Source organism: Lactuca sativa, chromosome 4, assembly GCF_002870075.4.
Source record: "Lactuca sativa cultivar Salinas chromosome 4, Lsat_Salinas_v11, whole genome shotgun sequence".
In the NCBI taxonomy this organism is placed as follows: Eukaryota; Viridiplantae; Streptophyta; class Magnoliopsida; order Asterales; family Asteraceae; genus Lactuca; species Lactuca sativa.
In genome coordinates this window covers 175,293,369-175,316,190 of record NC_056626.2, presented here as the reverse complement: position 1 = coordinate 175,316,190, position 22,822 = coordinate 175,293,369, and the positions used below count along the sequence as shown (strand labels likewise).

The following is a 22,822-nucleotide window of genomic DNA, read 5'->3' as shown; positions in this document are numbered from 1 at the left end:
TGGTTAGGCGAGCGGCCTTTATACCTTAAAATTTTTTTTAAGAAAGGTTATTTCAATAATATATTTATTTAGGAATTTTATATATTTGTTTTTTTTTTAAATAATTTTTTTTTCATATGCACAGGGTATCAACCCAAGTAACAAATTAAACACTATCAATTTATATGAACAAATTAATTAAAGAAAATGTAACTTTCTACTTAAAAAACGTCGTTCAAATTTTTTTAAATAAAAGTATAAAACACCAAAACTTAACCGATATAAGCAAACCAATACACATACCGGAAAATTATATTGTTTTATTTAGCTTGCCATATGCATTTATTAATCGCTGGCTATTAATTACTAGACTACAGCATTGTTTTTTCCTGCAACAGTTCAATGAAACGCCGATCACTTGCAAAGGGAAGCTAGCACACGACGTGGTGGCTTTAGTAGTGGTCGTCGGCCATGAAGAACCATCAAATTATTAATAAGAAGAACATCGCCTTTCTTCCAAGGAATCGCAACGCACTCTTCTTCCAGGATCTTCCTGTAGTCTTCCACAGCATCATCAGGCACAGGATCGCCATTACCGATCTCGACAAAAAACGATTTTCCCGCAGGGCCACTATAAGTAGTTGTAATAGGGTTGAACCATGTTTTCCGGCGACTCTCTTTGTCAAACCTGATGGCTGGGAGTGGACCTGTTGTAGCTTTTGCAGCATTCCCAATCCATTCAATCTTTATTCCAAGCTTTGCTGCCCTGTCAATGGAGGAATTCTCTTGAGCCATGCATGTTTGGATAAAGTTGGTGAACTTTACTTGTATTACATTATTGGGTTTAATGTGAATTGTGAAGAAAACAAACATACCTTTCCGCAGCAACATTTTTGTCGTCGGTGTTGAATTTTGACTTCCAATTACGACTGATGATGGATGATGGATCGTCTTCATCCATGATTACCTCTGTATACGTCAATCCATGCTCTTCTAGTACTGCAACCAACTCTGGGTGCTTCTCTTTCACCTTTTCGTATATGATATGACTCAAAACTATCGGAGTTTCCCCCCCTTCTCCTGGTTCTTCATCACAAAAGAAAAATACCTTGGTGGGGAAATCAGGAGCCTGTACATGCATTAACATGTGAGCACTAAGTTGCAATTAATTAGGTATGTCAATTGTTATCATGAAAAAAAAAACGAGATTGACAGAATCGAGAAATTTACGTAAGACATCTCGTGATGGAAAGGAATTCCGATATGGGGAGGAGATTCATTTGCGGTGTAAACCCGGCCAACGACCTTCGTCCGAGGGGCTATGCCGCCTAAGTAGGGAATTTCAGCGTAGGAGAAAGCTTCCACAACATGGTTGAAGTCGGAAGGTGAGGCAACAGGGAAGCCTCGGAAGAGAATAGCGCCGCTTTTCTGGAGAAGAGACTCCAGCCATGGCTTGTGAGTTCTGATAGCTTCTTCAAAATCATGGAGTTCTACTGCGGTAGAATCAGTGGTAAGGTTTGGCGATAACACCGCCGGGAAAAGAAGGCCGTTGTCCAGAGGTTTTTGCTGAGGTAGCTCTATAACTCGGAAGAATTTTCCGGTAGCCATTTGGATTGCTTTTCAACTGTCGTCGATGAATAAGAGACGATGAGTAATTCTGACTCCATGGATTATATTCGCGGGGTAGATATATCGCCCTTCTCTAGGGGCTTATAGGTTATAGCTTGAATAATTTGTTGTGCTTACATTAATGATTGCAAGATCAATGATTGTAGCAGGAATCCACATATACACGACGAATGCGACTTTTTAAAAGTGATAGTATTAAATTGATCATTTATTTTATTAGGATAGAGTGTGTGCGGTTGGGCGTGCCATCCGTCCGCATGCTTAGGTGGACGATGGCTTCCTCTGAGATTACTCTTCTTGACCGTGATATGGCTTGGCACTAGGCAACTCTTTACCAATAATCTAAAAAATAGTATGACAATGTTGACACTAAGGTGATGTTTGTTTTCGAAGTAGGTAAATGTCTTTTGTCTTTTTTCAAGTTTGCGGAAGAAGACGTGCACTTGCAAAACGTCTACCCGCTAGAAGAGAAAAATGCTCAAAAAATACTTTTGTAGAAAAACAAACGAGGCCTCAATGCAAAATAATGATGTGATGCATTTCCACACCACACATTTTAGATTAAGGCTATCCAGTATGGTATGGAGGGAATCCGATATCGAGGGTTCGACCCATACATGAAGACAAGGAGGTTTCTCTCTTCTTCTTATTCTTCTTTTCTCTCCGTTTCTCTCTATCTCTACGTGTAAACACTGCTCCCTTGGGCTGTAATGGTGTTTATGGAGCGTAGTTTTAATGAGGTGCCCTTACCTTTTGGCTCTTTCACGCTTATGTATGCCAGATAGCGTAGTGGTGTTTGGGATAGCTGATTTAACTTAGCATATTATCTTAATCATAATTTTTTTTCTTTTAAAATGTATGGATTACTTATGTGATGGTATAAAGCTATAACTTGATAAGTCAATTTTTTATAAAAAAAAAATTGTTTGGGTTAGTTTATGCATATAATACGACCAAAATAGAGCATAACTATTTATTATTTTTTACATATAATATTTATGTAAAAGTAATAGTAACTTATAAGCTAAAAGAGGACATACTTTAATGAAGGTGTTATATGGTCTTCATATTTATAAATTAGGCAATTTGGACGGCCCAGTATCGTGATGGATTGCGTTATGATAATGTGGTAGATTGCGTTATGATTATGTAAAAGGCAAACGTTTCTTATTTGGTCGATAAGGGAAACAGTACATTGATCATTAAAACGAACTATAACAAAGATCAACACACAAGGAAAAAACATATTGTCTCTGTCAATATTAGGAACAACATCTACACTTCATATTAGTTATGTCATTTTCTCTCTTGATTATGATTAATTTCTCTTTGTGGTCTACTGAGGTAAAGTGAGGATTGCTTCAAACATGGTGAATCATCTAACTATTTTAAGCATTAGGCATCATGTGCCTTCAATTTTCATGCATACTTTAGACCACTTAACAAATGTATGTCATTAATTTTGGAACCCTCTTCATCATGAGAGCAACATCAGGGGACGGGGTTGTGTCCACCAGATTGCACAAGCATTAGGTTCTTCAACAATGGCAGCACATCCGAATCCTCCACATTTGCACGACCTCTCAACATGAGAGCAAATGTTACTTAAAAGGTAAATAATGTCATTTTAGGGCCTACAAGAAAATACACAAAAATCTCAAATAGTTGCAAAATAGCACCACCATCTATCCAAATCATATCCAGGTTACAGTATCATTTTCATTTAACTTATTTTTCTTCCTAATTTCATATAGAATTATACATATTATCATATTCAATGCTTATAATAAAATAATCTAATTTGATATTCACTTAGGAATAACATTTTAGATGTATATATACAAAGAAGCAATTAATGGAACATTTGGGTCACTAAAGCAGCCCTAATATGTTTGGAAACAAGTTAAGTAAAGCAACCTTTACCCATGATTCATCGTCAATCTAGCAAAAATTATTGTGAGATTCTAGTAAAGAGAAGCTTCATGTTCTTACCATATCATGCGTTGTTTGAGAAAGTAAAAGGAAGAAGGGTGTATTGCTTTTTTTTCAGACACCATATGGGAACCAAAAGCGCATGAACAAAAAGAAAACAAAACCACAATTCCATGAGCCCAAAAATACAAACAGAATTAATAATTAACGATCAATTCTGCTCCAAAACTTAGAAGACGAAACATATAATGCTAATATAGGGATATAAATTATAGAAGAGTAGTAATTTGATATAAGCGGCACCTGAATGGATTCTGGACATGCATATATTTGGCGATGTTTCCAACTATCGGCACCAATGAGACACAATGATCTAGGATTGTTTGAATACATGTCAATGTGTGTTTCAGTAACTAAGTAGCAATTTTTTTTTAACTAAAAGACTAAAATACCCCTATTATATATTTTAAAATAAATTAAATTGAAAACTATAATTACAAATAAAAATTAGTAAGTTATTTGATTTTGATGCTCCTTAATTAATTCTTATAGGTTGTCTGTGTTACATAGTTGTCTGTGTTACATAGGAATGGATAAACATTTTAGGGGTATTTTCCAATCACAAGGATGGCAAGGGAATTTACATGTTTTTTCTTGGTATATTCCATTTTCCCTTGTTATATAACATATGAACAATGTATCCCATGGAGTGATGAAGACCTTTTCTGAGAAACATAATCATGTTGGTACTTTGTTATTACTTGAGCAGGTATTCAATTATCATTCACATGAGATGACCACTACATCACGTATGCTATCAGGCACAAATTTCTAGTATTTTTTCTATCTTTCGAGGGGTATTTTAGGTATTTGGCTAAGGTCAAGCTCTTATATTGTTATAAAAAATCATTTATAGGAGAACTTTATCCAAGTGATGGAATTGTGTAATTTTTGGGCAAGATGTGATTAAACCCCAAAGTTGCTCGACAACTTGTATTTCAATTTCATTTTCTATCTTTTCCCATATCAAATAACACCATGCTAGCATGGAACATAAGTAGTGAAAACATTTTGACATGTATCATTGTCATCATATTCAACGAACTGCACAAAAGTTACAAGAAATAAGGTTTCTTTAGTTACTCATGTGTAAAAATTACTAAACCTCATTAGCATGTACATAGAAAAAACAATTACCTGTTTTGAAATCTTGGATGGTTAACTTCTTTGATCTCCCTTTCAACTTAGCATCTCCTATTGAGCACTCCCGTTGGACAAGAATAAAGATGCTGGTAAAATGTCTTCGTTGGGGTTCCTCATCCTGATGAAAAAGGGGTTAAGGTTCACGTTCAAGAAATCATAAAAAACAAGGGTTACAAAGTTAAAAATCCTAATTTTATCTTCAATTTTAAAGCTATATAATGGATTATCATAAGATTATCGTGAAATCAGATGCATACTGAGTCACATAATGACCTATCATAATCATACTACTATACATGCGTGGGTTTTGTCCACCTCTTTGGTATCTTTCAACCGGTAATCGTCTTCGGTATCTTTCAACCAGTAACCAGGGGCTAGCGCGCCCTACTACTACTAGCACATACTCAACACAGATATAGCAACCAGACAATTATCACAAAGATAATCATCTCAACCATAATCACCTACTGGTGGGCCAGCATTAGTGTCTTAGACCCACCCCTATTGGAAGGTAACTCACCTCGTAAGGCTGATTGCTGAAAAGCTTATCGGCAGATGTCTGACTGTTGCTCCGGTGATCCTCCGGCTATAATTCCCATAAAACACTTAGTCAGACACTGATAACTGCTCTTAGGGTAAAATGACTATTTTATCCCTGACCAAGTCAAAGTCAAAGTCAACTTCTAGTTGACCTGGCTCACCGAGTTGGTCCTCCAACTCGTCGAGTCCCTACCCTTCATCTGTCCTTCTTCCCGCTTCTACTCGTCGAGTTTAGCAATGACTCGATGAGTTCTCCTTCTAAAACAACCTCGAATGAACCTTCATCCGACTCACCGAGTTGTATGAACAACTCGTCGAGTTCATCCTCGTCCTACAAATAAGTCATGTCCTTGACTCGCCGAGTTGTAGGAAAAACTCGTTGAGTTCATCTTCAAAAGTTGGGAGATTGCCTTGGACTCGCCGAGTATGCTCATGCACTCGCCGAATCCTATGATTTCTAGGTCTATGGCTAAGTCCAATGTGTTGGGTCACTCCCCCAGACCCCTCTAAGACCATTCTAACACTCACTGGGTTCCTTTGAACCCTAATAGAAAAGGGGAGTCAAGCCTCGGACTCGCTGAGTCCTAAGAACAACTCGCCGAGTCGAGGTTGTCCAAGGTGATGTTTGTTTTTTATGAAAAAAAACCTCTTCAAAACTCTTATTTTTGCGCGGCGCAGCACACGCGCAACACTTTTTCTCCCGCGGCAGTTTGTTTTTCAGAAGTCTTCGAGGCTTAAAACCTCTGCCTGTGTGCTTCTTGGGGAAGCACTTGTTGTACCTCTTCACACCTCTTCCCACTCCTTCAAACCTAAACCTAAAAAGAATTCAACCCAAAAAAACACGTTGCATCGTTCGTAAACATCTTCTGCCCAACGAAGCTCCATCGACGTCCCTCTAAGATTGCAGCCCCACCACCTGTTGTCGCCACACCTCGCCGTCGCCCCACCTGATCGCCGACGACTTCCACTGCAGTATATCTTCCTTCTTCATCGGCCTCGTCCTATCACAGGTATGTTTTTTTTTCTGTTTTTCTATTGATTTTGGAAATTGGCAATTGATTTCGTTTGTAATCAAAAATTGATTTCATTTGTATCTCTTTTAGTCCATAAAAGATCAGATTAGGTGAATTGCATGTAAATTCAGTTGAATTCGTTTTTTTTTCTTTTTTTTTCATTCTGGAAACTGGCAATAGAAATCGTTTGTAATCATAAATTGGTGCTGATTTCCTTTTTTGCTTCATATATGTTGTTGAATTGTTAATGTTGTTATATGTTTTTTCTTGTTTTTTTTTTCTTTGTTGAAGATGATGCTGTTGATGCATTCATATTGTTGAATTGTTATTGTTGTTGTATGTTGTTTATTTTTCAAGTATAATAATGATAGTTTATTGCTTAAAAGTCACAAATATATGATGAAATATCATAAATTTTGCTTAAATGTTTGTTGAATTTGCTAAAATCTTTGTTGAAATCATAAACTTATATGTTTTTTTTTTATTCATGGTGCATTGTTGTTAAGATGTCATCAATTTAAGTTATTATTATGTTGAAATATCATTAATTTATTATTCTGTGTTTAAAAACCTTTTTCGGTTTATTAAATTAGTTTATTTTAGTTTTTTAATGTCTGCAGATGTTAACAAAAACAAACACGCTTCTTATTACAATATGCAGCCGTTTGGTCCACCTCTTCTGCTGTAGAGGTTTGCAGAAGTGGTCCGCAGACTTTATGAATTTTTTCTTCAGAAAAACAAATAGCACCTAAGTCTCATTTCTCGATTTCTGATGTACAACACTTGACCAAAAGATATATCTAAGCTTCTAAGATTGATCTAGCACATAAAGTTACAAACTTTACGTGCATGCATGGGAGAATAAGCTCAAAAGGCTCTAGAAGAAACTCTTAAAATGCATGGGGCTTTCTAAGGCTCCAAAGGTAGCCACTTTATGTCTTGTAGTTCCCTAAGGACCTTAGATCTGGATTCTTAGCCTCAATCATGCTTGCACTCATGGTTAGTCACCAAAAATGGCTCCTTAAAGCCCTAATTCACTCCAAAAGGGGATCTAGAACATGAATGAGCAAGGTATAAGTTTTATACCTCCAAAGAACTATAAATGTTGCACAAGCTCGAAATCTTCTGATTTCCTCTTGGCTCTTCAAGCTTTTTCTTCCTTCTTGTGATCACAAACCACCAAAATCCACCAAATAGGCCTTAGATCTTCACCAAAGACGATTAGGGTTTGATATGAGGTGTTCTGAGAGCATAAGGGACGAGGGAGGCTGAATAAGATGTTTAAATAGGGTGCAAACCCTTAGATTAGGGTTTTGTCCAGACAGGGTCTACTTGTCGAGTCTTGCCGCCAACTCGACGAGTCTGCCACTTATTCCCCGAGTCCAAGTCGCTTCTACTCGACGAGTTGGGCCTTCAACTTGCCGAGTCCATTCCAAAATGTGAACTACTTGCATAATAATACATACCAGGAACTAGGTGCTACAGTTGATATCTAATTTGGTGGTTGTCATTGTCTCTACAACTTGTGGTGACATTGTATTTGCTTGTGTTGGGCAGTCGGTTCGGTTATTATTAATGTTTTCTCAATTACTCTTTTTATTTAAAAATAAAACTCTTCCTTACAATTGGTGAATTTATTAATGGGGTTATCTTAATATTTAAGCAGTAAAATTTGAAGAGCTCTTTTTTATAATTCTACCATATGTCCTCATATTCAATCCATAGAGGTTACTACAGGATATTTGCTAGTTGGATATGTGATTGAAGCTGGGGGACTTAGTTTTGTTAGTGAAATGGTTCATAGTGAGTTGGTCCAGGTATGCCACTTCATTTATCTATTCACTTTCCACTGGGAAAAAATGCCCTTCCGGATTGTTATAAATTATTCTGACCATTTTACCCTCATGAGAATTTTGATATTAACTTCATCCAAGTCGAGACTATTAATATTAGTTCAATGGCATGAAGGAACACCAAGTATTGAAAGACTAATGGAAAAGGATTACCTGATGCAGGTAATTGACTTGATCGGGATAAATGCAAAACATAGGTGTGTACTTTCATTTAATTTCAATCTGTCATGTACTAATTGCTTTTTTACCCCTTAGTAATTTTATATTTACAAAATTTCAATCTACTGCTATGTATTTGTAGAAAAAAGTTGAGTTTTTAAAAGATAAAGAATGTGAAACTTAGAGAAGAAGTGGTGGCAACAGTAAATGTTCTCCAACTAAATTGAGAAAATATACAAATTTATTAAAATATTTGCTTATGATACTTATTTTTTTAATTAATGTGACATTATTATAGCATATGGCAAGGTGGTTTTAACATCATGTGAAGTTCAAATCACATAAATGGTGCTTGTTTTTTTTCTTTTTATGACTCATCTTCTAGAGCATCACCATGCTATACACTAGCAAAGTATAATCCATACCATTATGTGAAGTTCAAATCACATAGCTGCATACTTTAAAGAGGTATATTATTGATTATTATATGATATACTAAGTTCTTTTGGATTTTATGTTAGGTCTGATTATATATAATAATTTAATTAAATTTTATGGTGGTAATATGCAGGATAGGAAGTCGATCAATGCTTCAAACCCGTACTTGCCATCCACGCCAGGTGGACAGCCGCTCATGACACCAAGTTCAACATTTTTACTCGGTAGACCATGTGGAAACCAATGACATGAAGGATTTTGTTTGACATGACTAGTGAAACAAGGAGTCCCTTAATAAAAATGTAGTATCAGGTTATATAGTCAGGGAAAACCCCTTAATAACAATGTACTAACAGATCCCCTTAATATCAATGTATTAAAAAAATTTGATAACTTGTTTGACATGATGTTATTAGATGAAATTGATTGTTTTGGTATATGTTTGTTTCCATATTTTTGTATTAAGCGTATATAAGTATCGTAAAGGCACGTCATAATTGCATGTCATAAACGGCTGATGAAGTTTATGACACGCAAATGTGTGTCATCTTCATTTATGATAGGGGCTTTAATAATATGCAATGTGTTTCCTAAACGCGTGTCGTAAGGTTATAACACGCATATGTGTGTCGTCTTCATTTATGACAGGGTCTTCCTTGATACGCATTGTGTGTCGTAAATGAGCCTCATAAATGCGTGTCGTAACCGCGCGTCGTAAATGCACGTCGTAAATAGACGACGCGCAAAAGCATGTTGTCTTTCGTTATGACATGGCCTTCATTGACACGCATTTGCGTGTCGTTCGAGCGTTTTACGACACGCGTTGTGCGTCGTAAAAGGCAAGTTTTCTAGTAGTGCGAAGCAGTACTTGAAATTATGTGACAGATTGCATTGAAGCCTCCTCAATCAATTTGCTGCTATCTATGAACCTACTGAAGTGATCCAGAAGAATCGGTCTCTCTGTTATTTTCTCGGAAGATGCTCAAAACTGAAAATGCTGATTTTCAAGAATCCTTACAAGAAGCCTCCACTCCCAATGTGCGTTCAATGTACAAAATTTTGGAAGAAAAGTCCAACTGTTCAATATGAAGTCAATCATTCAGACATTCATATGTTTATCTTGAAGTTGTAAAAAAAATCAAAGATAAACGTTGAAGCCAAGCACAAAGCGAAGATTGAGAATAAAAGAAAGCCACAAACCCAATGGGGGCTTGTTAAATCATAAGAAAAGAAACCTATAAACCAAAGGGGGGATTGTTTGGTCTAAATTTATGGTTTATACTTTTCTTTTCTAGGCCTTTATGGTTTTCGGTCTAGGACCGAAATTCCCATGAGTTTATTTGTTGTTTGGACCGTGATTTCGGTCAGGCTATTGGGTTTCCGGTTTGGGCTGCCATATTGTAAGAGACGTGATTAAGGAGAAGAAACAAGAGAGAACGTGTGTCTTCAACATCTTGTGTACCAGACTATATTAAATATAGTGTGCATTTGAAGATTAATCATCTTGTGTTCTTGTTCTTCTTCTATATTCTATCTTGCATCATTCACTTGATTGGGATTCCGCACCATCAAGTGAATATGATTGATACATCAAAGCGAATTTGGGACTTACATAGTTAACATAGACAATGGAAAATAATTATGTTAATAACAATAGTAGTTGTACTTTTATATCTTTATAGGTTAGGGTTGATATCAAGATTCAAGAGAAGTCCATGAATTGAATTTTTTTTAATATGACATGGACAATTCGCGAGGAACAGAAAGATGGTTATCTAAAAATATCAAATTCCATTCCATCCAACTAAAATTCATCTCATTTCTTGTGGTTTGTAGGTTCCTTTTTTCTATATAAACACATATAGTTGGTCCCCAAAATGATGTTGTTTAGTTAGTACCGACCAATAGAACCTGTTATTTGTGATAAAGATTCAAAATGCTTAATTTGATTCAAGAGATACATAGTACCATAGATACACTTATAGCAACAACCGGTGTTGTTGTCCTTTTTCACCATTTGGTTTTATATGATGGTGGAATGAGTAATCTTATTTTAGGTTATCTGCATTATGGAATGGTTGTCAGGGCATCCACAATGCATTAAACTTATTAGAGTTTAATGCATTAACACATTATCAATTTATTTACTATACAACTCTACATTAATTTTTCTACAATGCATTGAACTCGACAGAGTTTAGTGGAGTATATATTTAATAGTTAAAAGGTTTCTTTTTTCCCATTCAAGAGTTCAATGATCATTGAACTCCATATCGATTGAATGCTAACATGGCTTCCCACAATGAAACGCCGATCACTTGCAAAGGGAATTCACTAAGCTTCGTGCTTACAGTTTTCAGTTTTGGTTTCAGGTACTTCCGGTAGCGGAGGGAGGAGCCCGGGATGACTGCATGGCACACACCAAGAAGTTTTAGCTTGGAATGTTTACTCTGATAAAAAGAACATGTTTTGAGATGATATTCTGATTTGATATAACGATTTTTTGGACCGTATTTTTGGGATGTTTCATAAAGAAAAAAAATGAAAACTACTAAACTCACGTCGTGAAAGGTGAATCTCACGTCGTGATAACTGTAAAATCAGAAAAAATAATTTTTGTAGAAAATTAACTTTTTGCAGTTTTTACACCACAAAAGGATCAATTGACCTGAAGCAATTAAATTAAAAACTAAAATAGTCGTTCCCCGGCAATGACGCCAAAATCTTGATATGCACAAATTATATTTATCTAGTTTTAAATTTATAACCTAACGAACTTAACTAGCTAAAATGCAGCTAGGCAGTGTACCTAGTCAGATTGTAGTGTAGTAAAGTAAGTTGGGGTCGAACATAGGGAACATATTTAACTAACTAAAATAATTACACTAAATTAATCTAAAATCAAACAATAACTAAAAAGGTTTTTATCTGATTTTGCAAGTTCAGACAAACTTAAACACTCAACAAAAATGGTTGTAATCAATATATTAAAAACACTTTCGTTTAGTTTCGAATCCACATTTTTCCTATGACTAGCTTTCTTACTTATGGATTAATAAAGTTGGTTACCAATTTATATGTACTTATAAATTTTGTCAACAATATTTTTACCAATTCATGTACTATTTTGTAAGGTCCTATACAAGCAAACACAAAATTAGTTATTAATTATAATTGGGCTATGTAAGATTTGTTAAACATAATTATGGTCACAATTATGTTCTCCAACAGTTAAATGTTTACTTTTATCACTTAACTAAGATGCGGTCAATCCTAGCTCTACCAATTTAATGGTCACTAAATCACTAGGTAAAAGAGTTCATGTAATTTAATTGTCACTAAGCTACACTTAACTTGAATTAAAGCAACAAAGAAAAACAATTTAACATGCTAGGTGTAACGTCCGGGTTTCAGGGCTAAGCATTTTTGTCAATGTAATAGTCGAGATTGTAACTCTTTTTGAAGTAATAAAGATGAAATATTTGAGTATTATGTGAATTGTGTGTGTTTATGTGTTTACTATTTAATTATAAATGTATACTTAATAAAGAATAAAAATGAGCGGCAAAATTAAAGCATGAGATAATCCCGATATCTCTACATAAAGTTGAAGGATATGTCTCAAGGTTTCCGTACATATAAAGAACGCCGAAATCCAAGTTATAACGAAGAACTTATGACCCGTCAAAGTTTTACGGCTAAACCGACACGATACCGGGAAGCGTAAATAGTGAATTTACGATAGAGCGAGATTTAGCCTTAGCCATCTAAACGAAAGTCATAGAATATGTTAAACTAAGAACATCGATAAAAAGAACGCCCATATCTGACTTCGTATGAAGAAGTTATGATTTTTCGAAGTTTCGAGTTAGTAGTGTACAGCCCGAAATTCGAATATTAGATCGAGCGGTTTTTAGCCGAAACGACCTAAACGAGAATCGAAGATCTCGTTGAGAGTAGCGTAACGATAAAAAGATGGGCGAAAACAGATGTCGGATGAAGAAGTTATGAGGATTTAACGGACCAATCATGTTCCGGCCTGTTAAAAATATAACTTTAAAAATAAAGTCAAAATTAGCCGACGGAATCTAAACGAAAGTTGTAGAGTACGTCTCCACCTACGCGTGGATATAAAGAACGTCAAAAACGGAGTTCGTATGAACGAGTTACAAATTATAATAGCATATTTACGTATTAAAATAAAGTATAAATCATGTATACGTACACATATATATACATATGTATATATCAGTAGAAAGGTATCGACGATGCGGTCATTATAAGACTAATGTTGAGTTCTTTCGACATTAGTTTAGTACAAATATCATTAAATCCATTTAAAATAGTATTATAGAGGGGTGTTTAGTTGTTTATATAACTAAAAGGTCATCAAGTAATTATGGAGGGTAGTTTTTGAAAATTCAATTAGTATAAATAAGAGTCTTGGGCTCTCATATTTCTTGCACCATTCTCTTGATTCAAGAGTCTTTCTCTCCTTATCCCCCGAGCATTTCGGTCCATCGTGATTCGACTTCTCTTTCTGTAGTTTAGTATAGTAAGGTGAGCGCTAAAGCGTTGCACGAATCTTTCTTAGAAAGATTCAGGAACAAAGTTCTGCCCCTGCAGAGCCCGACTCCTAGCTAAAACCCCCTTGTAAGTAAGTTATGCTTACCTTATTTTAATATAGCTTATATTTAAAATTAGTATTGTTATTATGAACTTATAATAAATATTTGAGCTATTATTATAACTTATATAAGTGTCGTTATAATATTTTTTTTAACTACTCGCGGTACGGGGAATCTGGTTTAAAGGGCCGCATAGGGTTGTTGGATTTCAGAAGTGCTATATGTCAAAATGGTCCTGCCCTCCGGTGTTTTATGTCTGGCCCCTGTCTGTACATAGTGGTTGGAAAATGTTGTTTAACGCTTATATAATAATAATAATACTAAGACTATTAATTAGTCGCGGTGAATATTAGACTAAACCCTAGTGGTAATAATGCTAGGTTTCGTTGAAAGAAAATACAATCGTTAGAAGCAAGCGCTGCCCGATTTTGGAATCATCACTTTAACAAGTGAGTGCATAGTTACTTTCAGCTTACAGATAGATATGAAGTATTTTATATAAACTACGTGCTATGTGTGTATATTATCTGAATACTTGCTATCTATGCTGGATGAACATTGTTATACTGTTTATGCTTTTGATCTGTACGAACATGACATCCCAAGTCTTTTAATGAAATACATTTCTATGGAAATGATTTTGATAAATCTTTATCATATTTTGTTTTGGGACAAATTCCGCAACACTTTTATTTAAAATGTTACTCTGATTTTTAAACAAAGCATAAACAAAATCGGTCTTTTCTGGCCGTGATTTTGGGGATGTCACAGTTGGTATCAGAGCATTAGTTTAAGCGAACTAGGAATTTGTAGGGTTTCTAGACTTAAACTTAGAATGTTAAGCGATGATTGTGAGGTGGGAGCACTAGCTTATTTTAGGAATTATGCCTAAAATGCTTTTATGTGCTAAATGCTTTGTGCATGATATATACTGTTATTTGTTCGGATCTATGGTCTGTTGCCGACCGGATCTGGAAACCTTATGTGTTTAGGATTCTAAACGTACGACTACGATATTAGAACTAGCATGTAAACGTTTCGGAGTGATAAGGACGATTTAAACGTTTATCCTAAATAAAGATCTAAATTCACCTTTAGTACTAGCATGAACGTTACTGAATACGCTACAAGCTTTACTGAGAAAATGAAGCTTGTTCCTCACCTCGTCCCAACTGAACTCTCCAAGTTTAACAAATTTGCCCTCGGATTATCAGCGGACTTTTGTCCAATGGTCAAGCAAAATACCACTCTGAAAGCCGCCATCTTGGCAGCTAAGAATGTGGAGACCCAACAAAAGGAAAGAGGTCTGGAAAGGGCTGAGGTTGGTGAGAAACGGAAGTTTGATGGATCCTCGAAGTCTAACAAGAAGAGTAGATTCTCGAAGTCTGGTTTGAGAGGAGGAGGATCAGAAGCGAAGTGGTGTGACAAGTGCAAGAAGAAGCACTCTGGAAAGTGTGACGAAGGGGTCACTTGTTTCAAATGCGGAAAGCCTGGGCACTACGCCAACGAATGCACGTTCACTAAGAAGGTCTGTTATGAGTGCAACGAGGAGGGGCACATTTCAAAGGATTGCCCGAAGAAGAAGGAGGCAGGAAGACCCAACATACCACCAAATCCGAAGGCGAGAGCCTTCCAGATGACGCTCGAGGCTACGAAGGAGGCAGTAGACGTCGTTTCAGGTACCTTTCTTGTAAATGGTTTGCCTGCAAATATACTATTTGATTCGGGAGCCAACTACTCCTTTGTGTCGCATAAATTTTGTGGGAAATTAGCATTGCCTGTAGAAAAACTTGATAATGCCCTGATTGTAGAAGTTGTCAGTGGCAAATTCGTACCTGTTAGTGATCGTATTAGGAACATCGTCATCGACCTAAACGGAAACGAATTCCACGAAGAGCTATTACCCATAGAGTTAAAAGGTTTCGACATCGTTTTGGGTATGGATTGGCTTAGCGCCAACGATGCTGAGATTCAATGTCAAAAGAAGATAGTAAGGGTGAACCCACCCGGAAAGGAATCATTTATGGTGTACGGGGACAAACGCAGAGTGAATTCTGGAATCATCTCCCTAATGAAAGCCAGGAAATGTTTGTCCAAAGGATGTGCATCATACTTGGCATTCGTAATCGATGCTAAGAAGGAAAAGAAAGAGGTGAAAAATATACCAGTTGTGTGCGATTATCCGGAAGTCTTTCCCGAAGATCTTCCCGGATTACCACCTGATAGACAAGTGGAGTTTCGTATAGACTTGTTACCAGGTACAACACCAATAGCAAAAGCACCTTATCAATTAGCACCGACGGAGATAAAGGAGCTTATGACGCAACTTCAGGAGCTGTTGGACAACGGTTTCATTCGACCTAGTTCATCACCCTGGGGAGCTCCGGTGTTATTCGTAAAGAAGAAGGACGGAAGCATGAGAATGTGTATAGACTACCGAGAGCTGAACAAGGCAACAGTGAAGAACAAGTATCCATTGCCGAGGATTGATGACCTATTCGATCAGCTGCAAGGTTTGAGCTACTTCTCAAAGATCGATCTTAGGTCGGGATATCATAAGCTGAAAGTGAGAGAGCAGGATATTGAGAAGACTGCATTCAGGACGAGATATGGACACTACGAGTTCTTGGTTATGTTGTTTGGACTAACCAATACTCCAGCAGCATTCATGGATTTGATGAATAGGGTTTGTAAACCATTCCTTGATAAATCCGTGATACTGTTCATCGACGACATTCTGATCTACTCAAAAAGCCAAGAGGAGCATGGCAAGCATCTACGGGAAGTGTTGGAAGTGTTAAAGAAGGAGAAGCTTTACGTTAAGTTCTCCAAGTGTGATTTTTGGATCCGATAAGTCCAATTCTTGGGTCATGTGGTTAACCAAGAAGGGATAATGGTTGACCCAGCAAAAATCGAAGCTGTAATGAAGTGGGAACGTCCAAAGAGTCCCACGGAGATCCGAAGCTTTCTAGGATTAGCCGGATATTATCGACGATTTATCCAAAGCTTTTCTTCGATAGCTTCTCCATTGACAGCTTTGACCCACAAAGGAGCCACATATACATGGAGTGAGAAACACGAAGAGGCATTCGAGAAGCTAAAGAAGAAGTTATGCGAAGCACCGATACTTTCTCTACCCGATGGAGTTGAAGACTTCACAGTTTACAGTGACGCATCTGGAGTCGGGTTGGGTTGTGTTCTGACCCAAAGAGAAAAGGTGATAGCATACGCATCTCGACAATTGAAAGAGCACGAAAAGAACTACCCCACTCATGATTTGGAGTTGGCAGCGGTAGTATTTGCCTTAAAAATATGGAGGCATTACCTCTATGGCACGAAGTGCAAGCTTTTCACTGATCATAAGAGTCTCTAGTATCTCTTTAATCAGAAAGAATTGAATATGAGGCAACGACGCTGGCTAGAACTACTCAAGGACTATGACTGTGAGATACTTTACCACCCCGGTAAAGCAAATATTGTTGCTGATGCCCTCAGTTGAAAAGTCAATCTTGAAAGGAAGAGGCCAAGAGCATTGAGAATCGAAGTTGTCTCGACGATTGTGGAAAGTATCAGGAAATCTCAAGACGAAGCTTTAGAGAAAAATGACCGAAAGGAAGAACGTTTGGGCAAAACGTTAGTGTTCGGTACAAACAATCGAGGACTAAAGGTATTCCAAGATTGAATTTGGGTACCTAAGACGGGAGGAATAAGAGATCTTCTGATGGAAGAAGCCCACAAGACCATGTACTCGATTCATCCCGGTAGCACTAAAATGTATAGCGACCTAAAACCCTACTACTGGTGGCCGACGATGAAGCTCGATGTTGCGAAGTATGTGGTCGAATGCATGACATGTGCGAGAGTTAAGGCACAGCATCAGAAACCGTATGGGAGTTTAGAATCTTTACCTGTACCCATGGGTAAATGGGAAGACATCACCATGGATTTTGTGACTAAACTGCCCAAGACGAAGAACGGACACGAAATGATTTGAGTAGTCGTGGATCGTTTCACCAAGAGTGCACACTTCATAGCAGCCAACGAGAAGTGGTCTATGGATAAGCTCGCAAATGCTTACGTGAAGGAAATTGTAAGACTTCACGATGTTCCTCTTACGATTGTATCAGATCGTGATAGTCGCTTCACGTCGAGGTTTTGGAGGAGTATACAAGAGGAGTTGGGTACAAAGTTGTGTTTGAGTACTGCTTACCATCCGCAAACTGATAGCCAAAGTGAAAGAACGATTCAGACACTGGAAGATATGCTGAGAGCATGTACCCTCGAGTTCCAAGGGAACTGGGACGAGCACTTACCTATGGTAGAATTTTCGTACAACAACAGTTTCCACTCGAGCATCAAGATGGCACCTTACCAAGCCTTGTATGGACAAAAGTGTCGTACGCCGTCTTGTTGGCTTGAAGCCGGAGAGAAGCAGTTTATGGGTCCCGAGATAGTCCATGAGACTGCTGAGAAGTTGAAGGTGATTAGGGAAAGGATGTTAGCAGCTCAGGATCGTCAGAAGAGCTATGCTGACAAGAAAAGACGACCGATAACTTTTGAAGTTGGGGATTCTGTTTTGCTTAAAGTCTCACCGTGGAAGGGACTTATACGATTTGGGAAACGAGGAAAGTTGAGTCCAAGGTTTATTGGACCGTTCAAAGTTCTTCAGAAAATTGGGAACCAAGCTTACAAGCTGGAATTGCCCGAAGAACTCAATGGTTTTCATAACACCTTCCATGTGTGTTATTTGAGGAAATTCACAGGAGATGTTCCCGACATAATTCCAATCTCAGAGTTAAGGATGGATGAGAATAAGAGGCTGATCGAAGAGCCCGAGGCAATTGTTGACCGTAAGACTAAGAAGTTACGACGCAAGATGGTCGACTTAGTGCTAGTCCGATGGAAACATTCGAATTGGCCGAATCTTACTTGGGAAACAGAGGATGACATGATGAGTCGTTATCCACATCTGTTTGCTGATGCATGATTCCGGGAGTGAATCATCCTAAGGGGGAGAGAATTGTAACGCCCGGGTTTCAGGGCTAAGCATTTTTGTCAATGTAATAGTCTAGGTCAACTATTGTAACTCTTTTTGAAGTAATAAAGATGAAATATTTGAGTATTATGTGAATTGTGTGTGTTTATGTGCTTACTATTTAATTATAAATGTATAATTAATAAAGAATAAAAATGAGCGGCAAAATTAAAGTGTGAGATAATCCCTATATCACTACATAAAGTTGTATGATATGTCTCAAGGTTTCCGTACATATAAAGAACGCCGAAATCTGAGTTATAACGAAGAAGTTATGACCCGTCGAAGTTTTACGGCAAAACCGACACGATACCAGGAAGCATAAATAGTGAATTTACGATAGAGCGAGATTTAGCCTTATCGATCTAAACGAAAGTCATAGAATATGTTAAACTAAGAACATCGATAAAAAGAACGCCCAAATCTGACTTCGTATGAAGAAGTTATGATTTTTCGAAGTTTCGAGTTAGCAGTGCACAACCCGAAATTCGAATATTAGATCGAGCGGTTTTTAGCCGACACGACCTAAACGAGAATCGAAGATCTCGTTGAGAGTAGCGTAACGATAAAAAGATGGGCGAAAACGGATGTCGGATGAAGAAGTTATGAGGATTTAACGGACCAATCATGTTCCGGCCTGTTAAAAATATAACTTTAAAAATAAAGTCAAAATTAGCCGACGGAATCTAAACGAAAGTTGTAGAGTACGTCTCCACCTACGCGTGGATATAAAGAACTTCAAAAACGGAGTTCGTATGAACGAGTTACAAATTATAATAGCATATTTACGTATTAAAATAAAGTATAAATCATGTATACGTACACATATATATACATATGTATATATCATTAGAAAGGTATCGACGATGCGGTCATTATAAGACTAATGTTGAGTTCTTTCGACATTAGTTTAGTACAAATATCATTAAATCCATTTAAAATAGTATTATAGAGGGGTGTTTAGTTGTTTATATAACTAAAAGGTCATTAAGTAATTATGGAGGGTAGTTTTTGAAAATTCAATTAGTATAAATAAGAGCCTTGGGCTCTCATATTTCTTGCATCATTCTCTTGATTCAAGAGTCTTTCTCTCCTTATCCCCCGAGCATTTCGGTCCATCGTGATTCGACTTCTCTTTCTGTAGTTTAGTATAGTAAGGTGAGCGCTGAAGCGTTGCACGAATCTTTCTTAGAAAGATTCAGGGACGAAGTTCTGCCCCTGCAGAGCCCGACTCCTAGCTAAAACCCCCTTGTAAGTAAGTTATGCTTACCTTATTTTAATATAGCTTATATTTAAAATTAGTATTGTTATTATGAACTTATAATAAATATTTGAGCTATTATTATAACTTATATAAGTGTCGTTATAATATTTTTTTTAACTACTCGCGGTACGGAGAATCTGGTTTAAAGGGCTGCATAGGGTTGTTGGATTTCAGAAGTTCTATATGCCAAAATGATCCTGCCCTCCGGTGTTTTATGTCTGACCCCTGTCTGTACATAGTGGTTGGAAAATATTGTTTAACGCTTATATAATAATAATAATAATAATAATAATAATAATAATAATAATAATAATAATAATACTAAGACTATTAATTAGTCGCGGTGAATATTAGACTAAACCCTAGTGGTAATAATGATAGGTTTCTTTGAAGGAAAATAGAATCGTTAGAAGCAAGTGCTGCCCGATTTTGGAATCATCACTTTAACAAGTGAGTGCATAGTTACTTTCAGCTTACACATAGATATGAAGTATTTTATATAAACTACGTGCTATGTGTGCATATTATCTGAATATTTGCTATCTATGCTGGATGAACATTGTTATACATGTTTTCAATGATTTAAACTGTATATGTATTTTATATCTACAAAAATGTTAGGGTAAAACATGGGTAGATGTAATAGGTGATGTGTGATAAAATGATGAGAGGCCTCAATGTTGGTGTTGTTGATTTTGTCATCCAGTGGAGTATGGATGACGACCACAGACTCTTCTAGACAGTCCATTGGAACACTAGCAGGCTCGCAACCTGTAGGTGTTTGTGAACGATGTGTTCACCGGTGTACTCCATCCCCCACATGGTTGCCTTTAGGACATTTATTGCTGAGGAATCCCCTTAGCAGTAGTGTCCGTCCCGATAATGATCCTTAGGCTAGGTCCCTTATGATAGGTGTTTAGGGACGTAAAGTGAGGATAACGGGAACGGGTAATCGGGTTATTATTCATGGATGAAATTAATAAACTTATTTATTGTGGGTTGAAAACCCTATGTGCTCACCAGGCTCCCAAGCCTGACCCACTCAGTTTTATGTATTACAGGTAGTGGCGCTTGAGCATAGATATGATGTTTGGACGAGGGATTACGGATATAGGCATGTAGATATGAAATAATGTAGTAAGGCTTATATTGTACTGTTTATGTTTTTTATCTGTACGAACATGACATCCCAAGTCTTTTAATGAAATACATTTCTATGGAAATGATTTTGATAAATCTTTATCATATTTTGTTTTGGGACAAATTCCGCAACACTTTTATTTAAAATGTTACTCTGATTTTTAAACAAAGAATAAACAAAATTGGTCTTTTCTGGCCGTGATTTTAGGGATGTCACACTAGGTAAGTTAATAAAACACAAGATCCAAACCAACTTTTACAAATCCATAAACTAATAAACTAAACCATAGTTATTAGGGTTTCATCTAACCAAACGAATGTAAAGAAGTTTAACTACTCATATTTAAAATCAAACACACAAGCTTATGGAAAAGTGACATGATTAAACCGAATGAATTGATGATGTTTTCTTCTAGATCTCTTCAACTATTGAGCTCCAATCGTTTCCTCCTCTTCTAAGGGTTTTCTAGAGGTTCTTTTTTGTAATACTTCTCCAGAAAGTCACCTCCAAGTCCCCCAATTCGTCATAATGTTCAGATATATATACTTGCCTAAAATCTAGCCACCACAATGTGGTAAAGGCACCACGTCGTTGTCTTCGTGTAAATTCCGTATTCTCCAAGTCGGCGCCAAGAATCGCGAAGATTCCATTCACCACGTCGTGGTCGCATCACCATGTTGTGGTTATCGAGAATCAATATTTTCTCAAAACATGAAAGTTGTCCGAAATTGTGTCTAGTTTTCAAATCATTTTAAATCACGTCAACCGGAGTTACGAGTCATGCGATATGGTCAAAATACTGTCGATGGGTCAAGCTGTCCAACAACATCCCTCTTGTGTCTTCTTCTTGCCTAAGCTCGCATTTTCCTGCTTCCAGCTTCCATATTGCTTCCGAGAATGTCTTTTGTGCTACATAACAAATATTAAACATAATAAGTACCTTTTGTTCTATAATAAGCATAAATATAGCTAATAATATTAAGATATGATGTAAAATATATACGTAGATATGCACATATCATTGATTAATATTCTTGCTTCCCTCATCTTCAATAGATTTTAGGCAAACATAATTTCACCATAACTGGTCAGAGTTCAAGCGAAGACTATTAATGATGACAACCATGGTTAGCAACCAAACATACACGCTTTAGTGTCACTACTATTGTGTACATTAATGATCTGTGTGAAGTCTCATCTTGTAATCATAGTCGTTGATATGTTGGATATATCTAATGGTTGGAGACATGTGTCAATATAATACCAATAGAAGTGACATTAATAGCGGAGACAGGTGTCGTCGTTAATACTAGAAAAATGGCTTGCGAAAATTTCCCTCCTACGTGTCGCCGTTAATTATGTACCGTCACTGCAAAAATTTGTCGTAGATTAATCCCATTCGGTTCATTCTTTCCTGCATCTACGACCCTTTTCTCTTTAACCATTCTGTGGCGATTTGATACTGATTTGAGCAATTTCTTCGGATTTTCACCGACAAAGACCACTAGCACCCCCCTTCACTACCGACGATGACAAAACTCGTCATAGGCGACCACCACAATATCAGTCATGACAAAACTCATTATTAACAACCACCATAGCACCAACAACACTATAGGTGCTTCTCCTCCGTCTTTTTTCTTTCTCTTTCTCTTCTCCCCACATACCACCAAACCAAATTTTATACCGATTCCATGATTTCTTCAGCTTGTTCCACTGTTTAGTTGTAGCTTCTAGAATTCCATTACCGTTGCTACCGGAGTACCCACACCACCCTTCTCCGGTGACCAACAAGTTATATATAATTTGATTTTTGAATTTTTTAATTTGTAATATATATATATATATATATATATATATATATATATATATATATATATATATATATATATATATATATATATATAGACAAAACTGCAAATTTGGTCCTTGTGGTTTGGCAAAACCTTTGGATGGGGTCCAAAAAGTTTCCAGCTTGCACCAAAGGTCCAAAATCAAGGTTTTCATG

At 36.9% G+C, this 22,822-nt stretch overlaps 1 protein-coding gene across 1 annotated transcript; it reads right to left on the bottom strand.

The window, feature by feature from the left end:
- Window positions 1–200: 200 nt before the first annotated feature.
- LOC111877084 (clavaminate synthase-like protein At3g21360) lies at window positions 201–1,717 on the bottom strand. Its single transcript, XM_023873624.3, has 3 exons — window positions 1,210–1,717; window positions 855–1,108; window positions 201–745 (listed from the first exon to the last, which is right to left on the bottom strand). The coding sequence occupies exons 1-3, from the start codon at window positions 1,585–1,587 to the stop codon at window positions 394–396; spliced, it is 984 nt and encodes a 327-aa protein (XP_023729392.1). The 5' UTR covers window positions 1,588–1,717; the 3' UTR covers window positions 201–393.
- Window positions 1,718–22,822: the final 21,105 nt, after the last annotated feature.

Coding starts and splice junctions, on each gene's coding strand:
- LOC111877084 (XM_023873624.3), bottom strand. CDS start 1,587: ATGGCTACCGGAAAATTCTTCCGAGTTATAGAGCTACCTCAGCAAAAA. Junction 1,109..1,209: donor TCCATCACGAGATGTCTTAC/GTAAATTTCTCG, acceptor ATGCATGTACAG/GCTCCTGATTTCCCCACCAA. Junction 746..854: donor AAAAATGTTGCTGCGGAAAG/GTATGTTTGTTT, acceptor CTCCATTGACAG/GGCAGCAAAGCTTGGAATAA.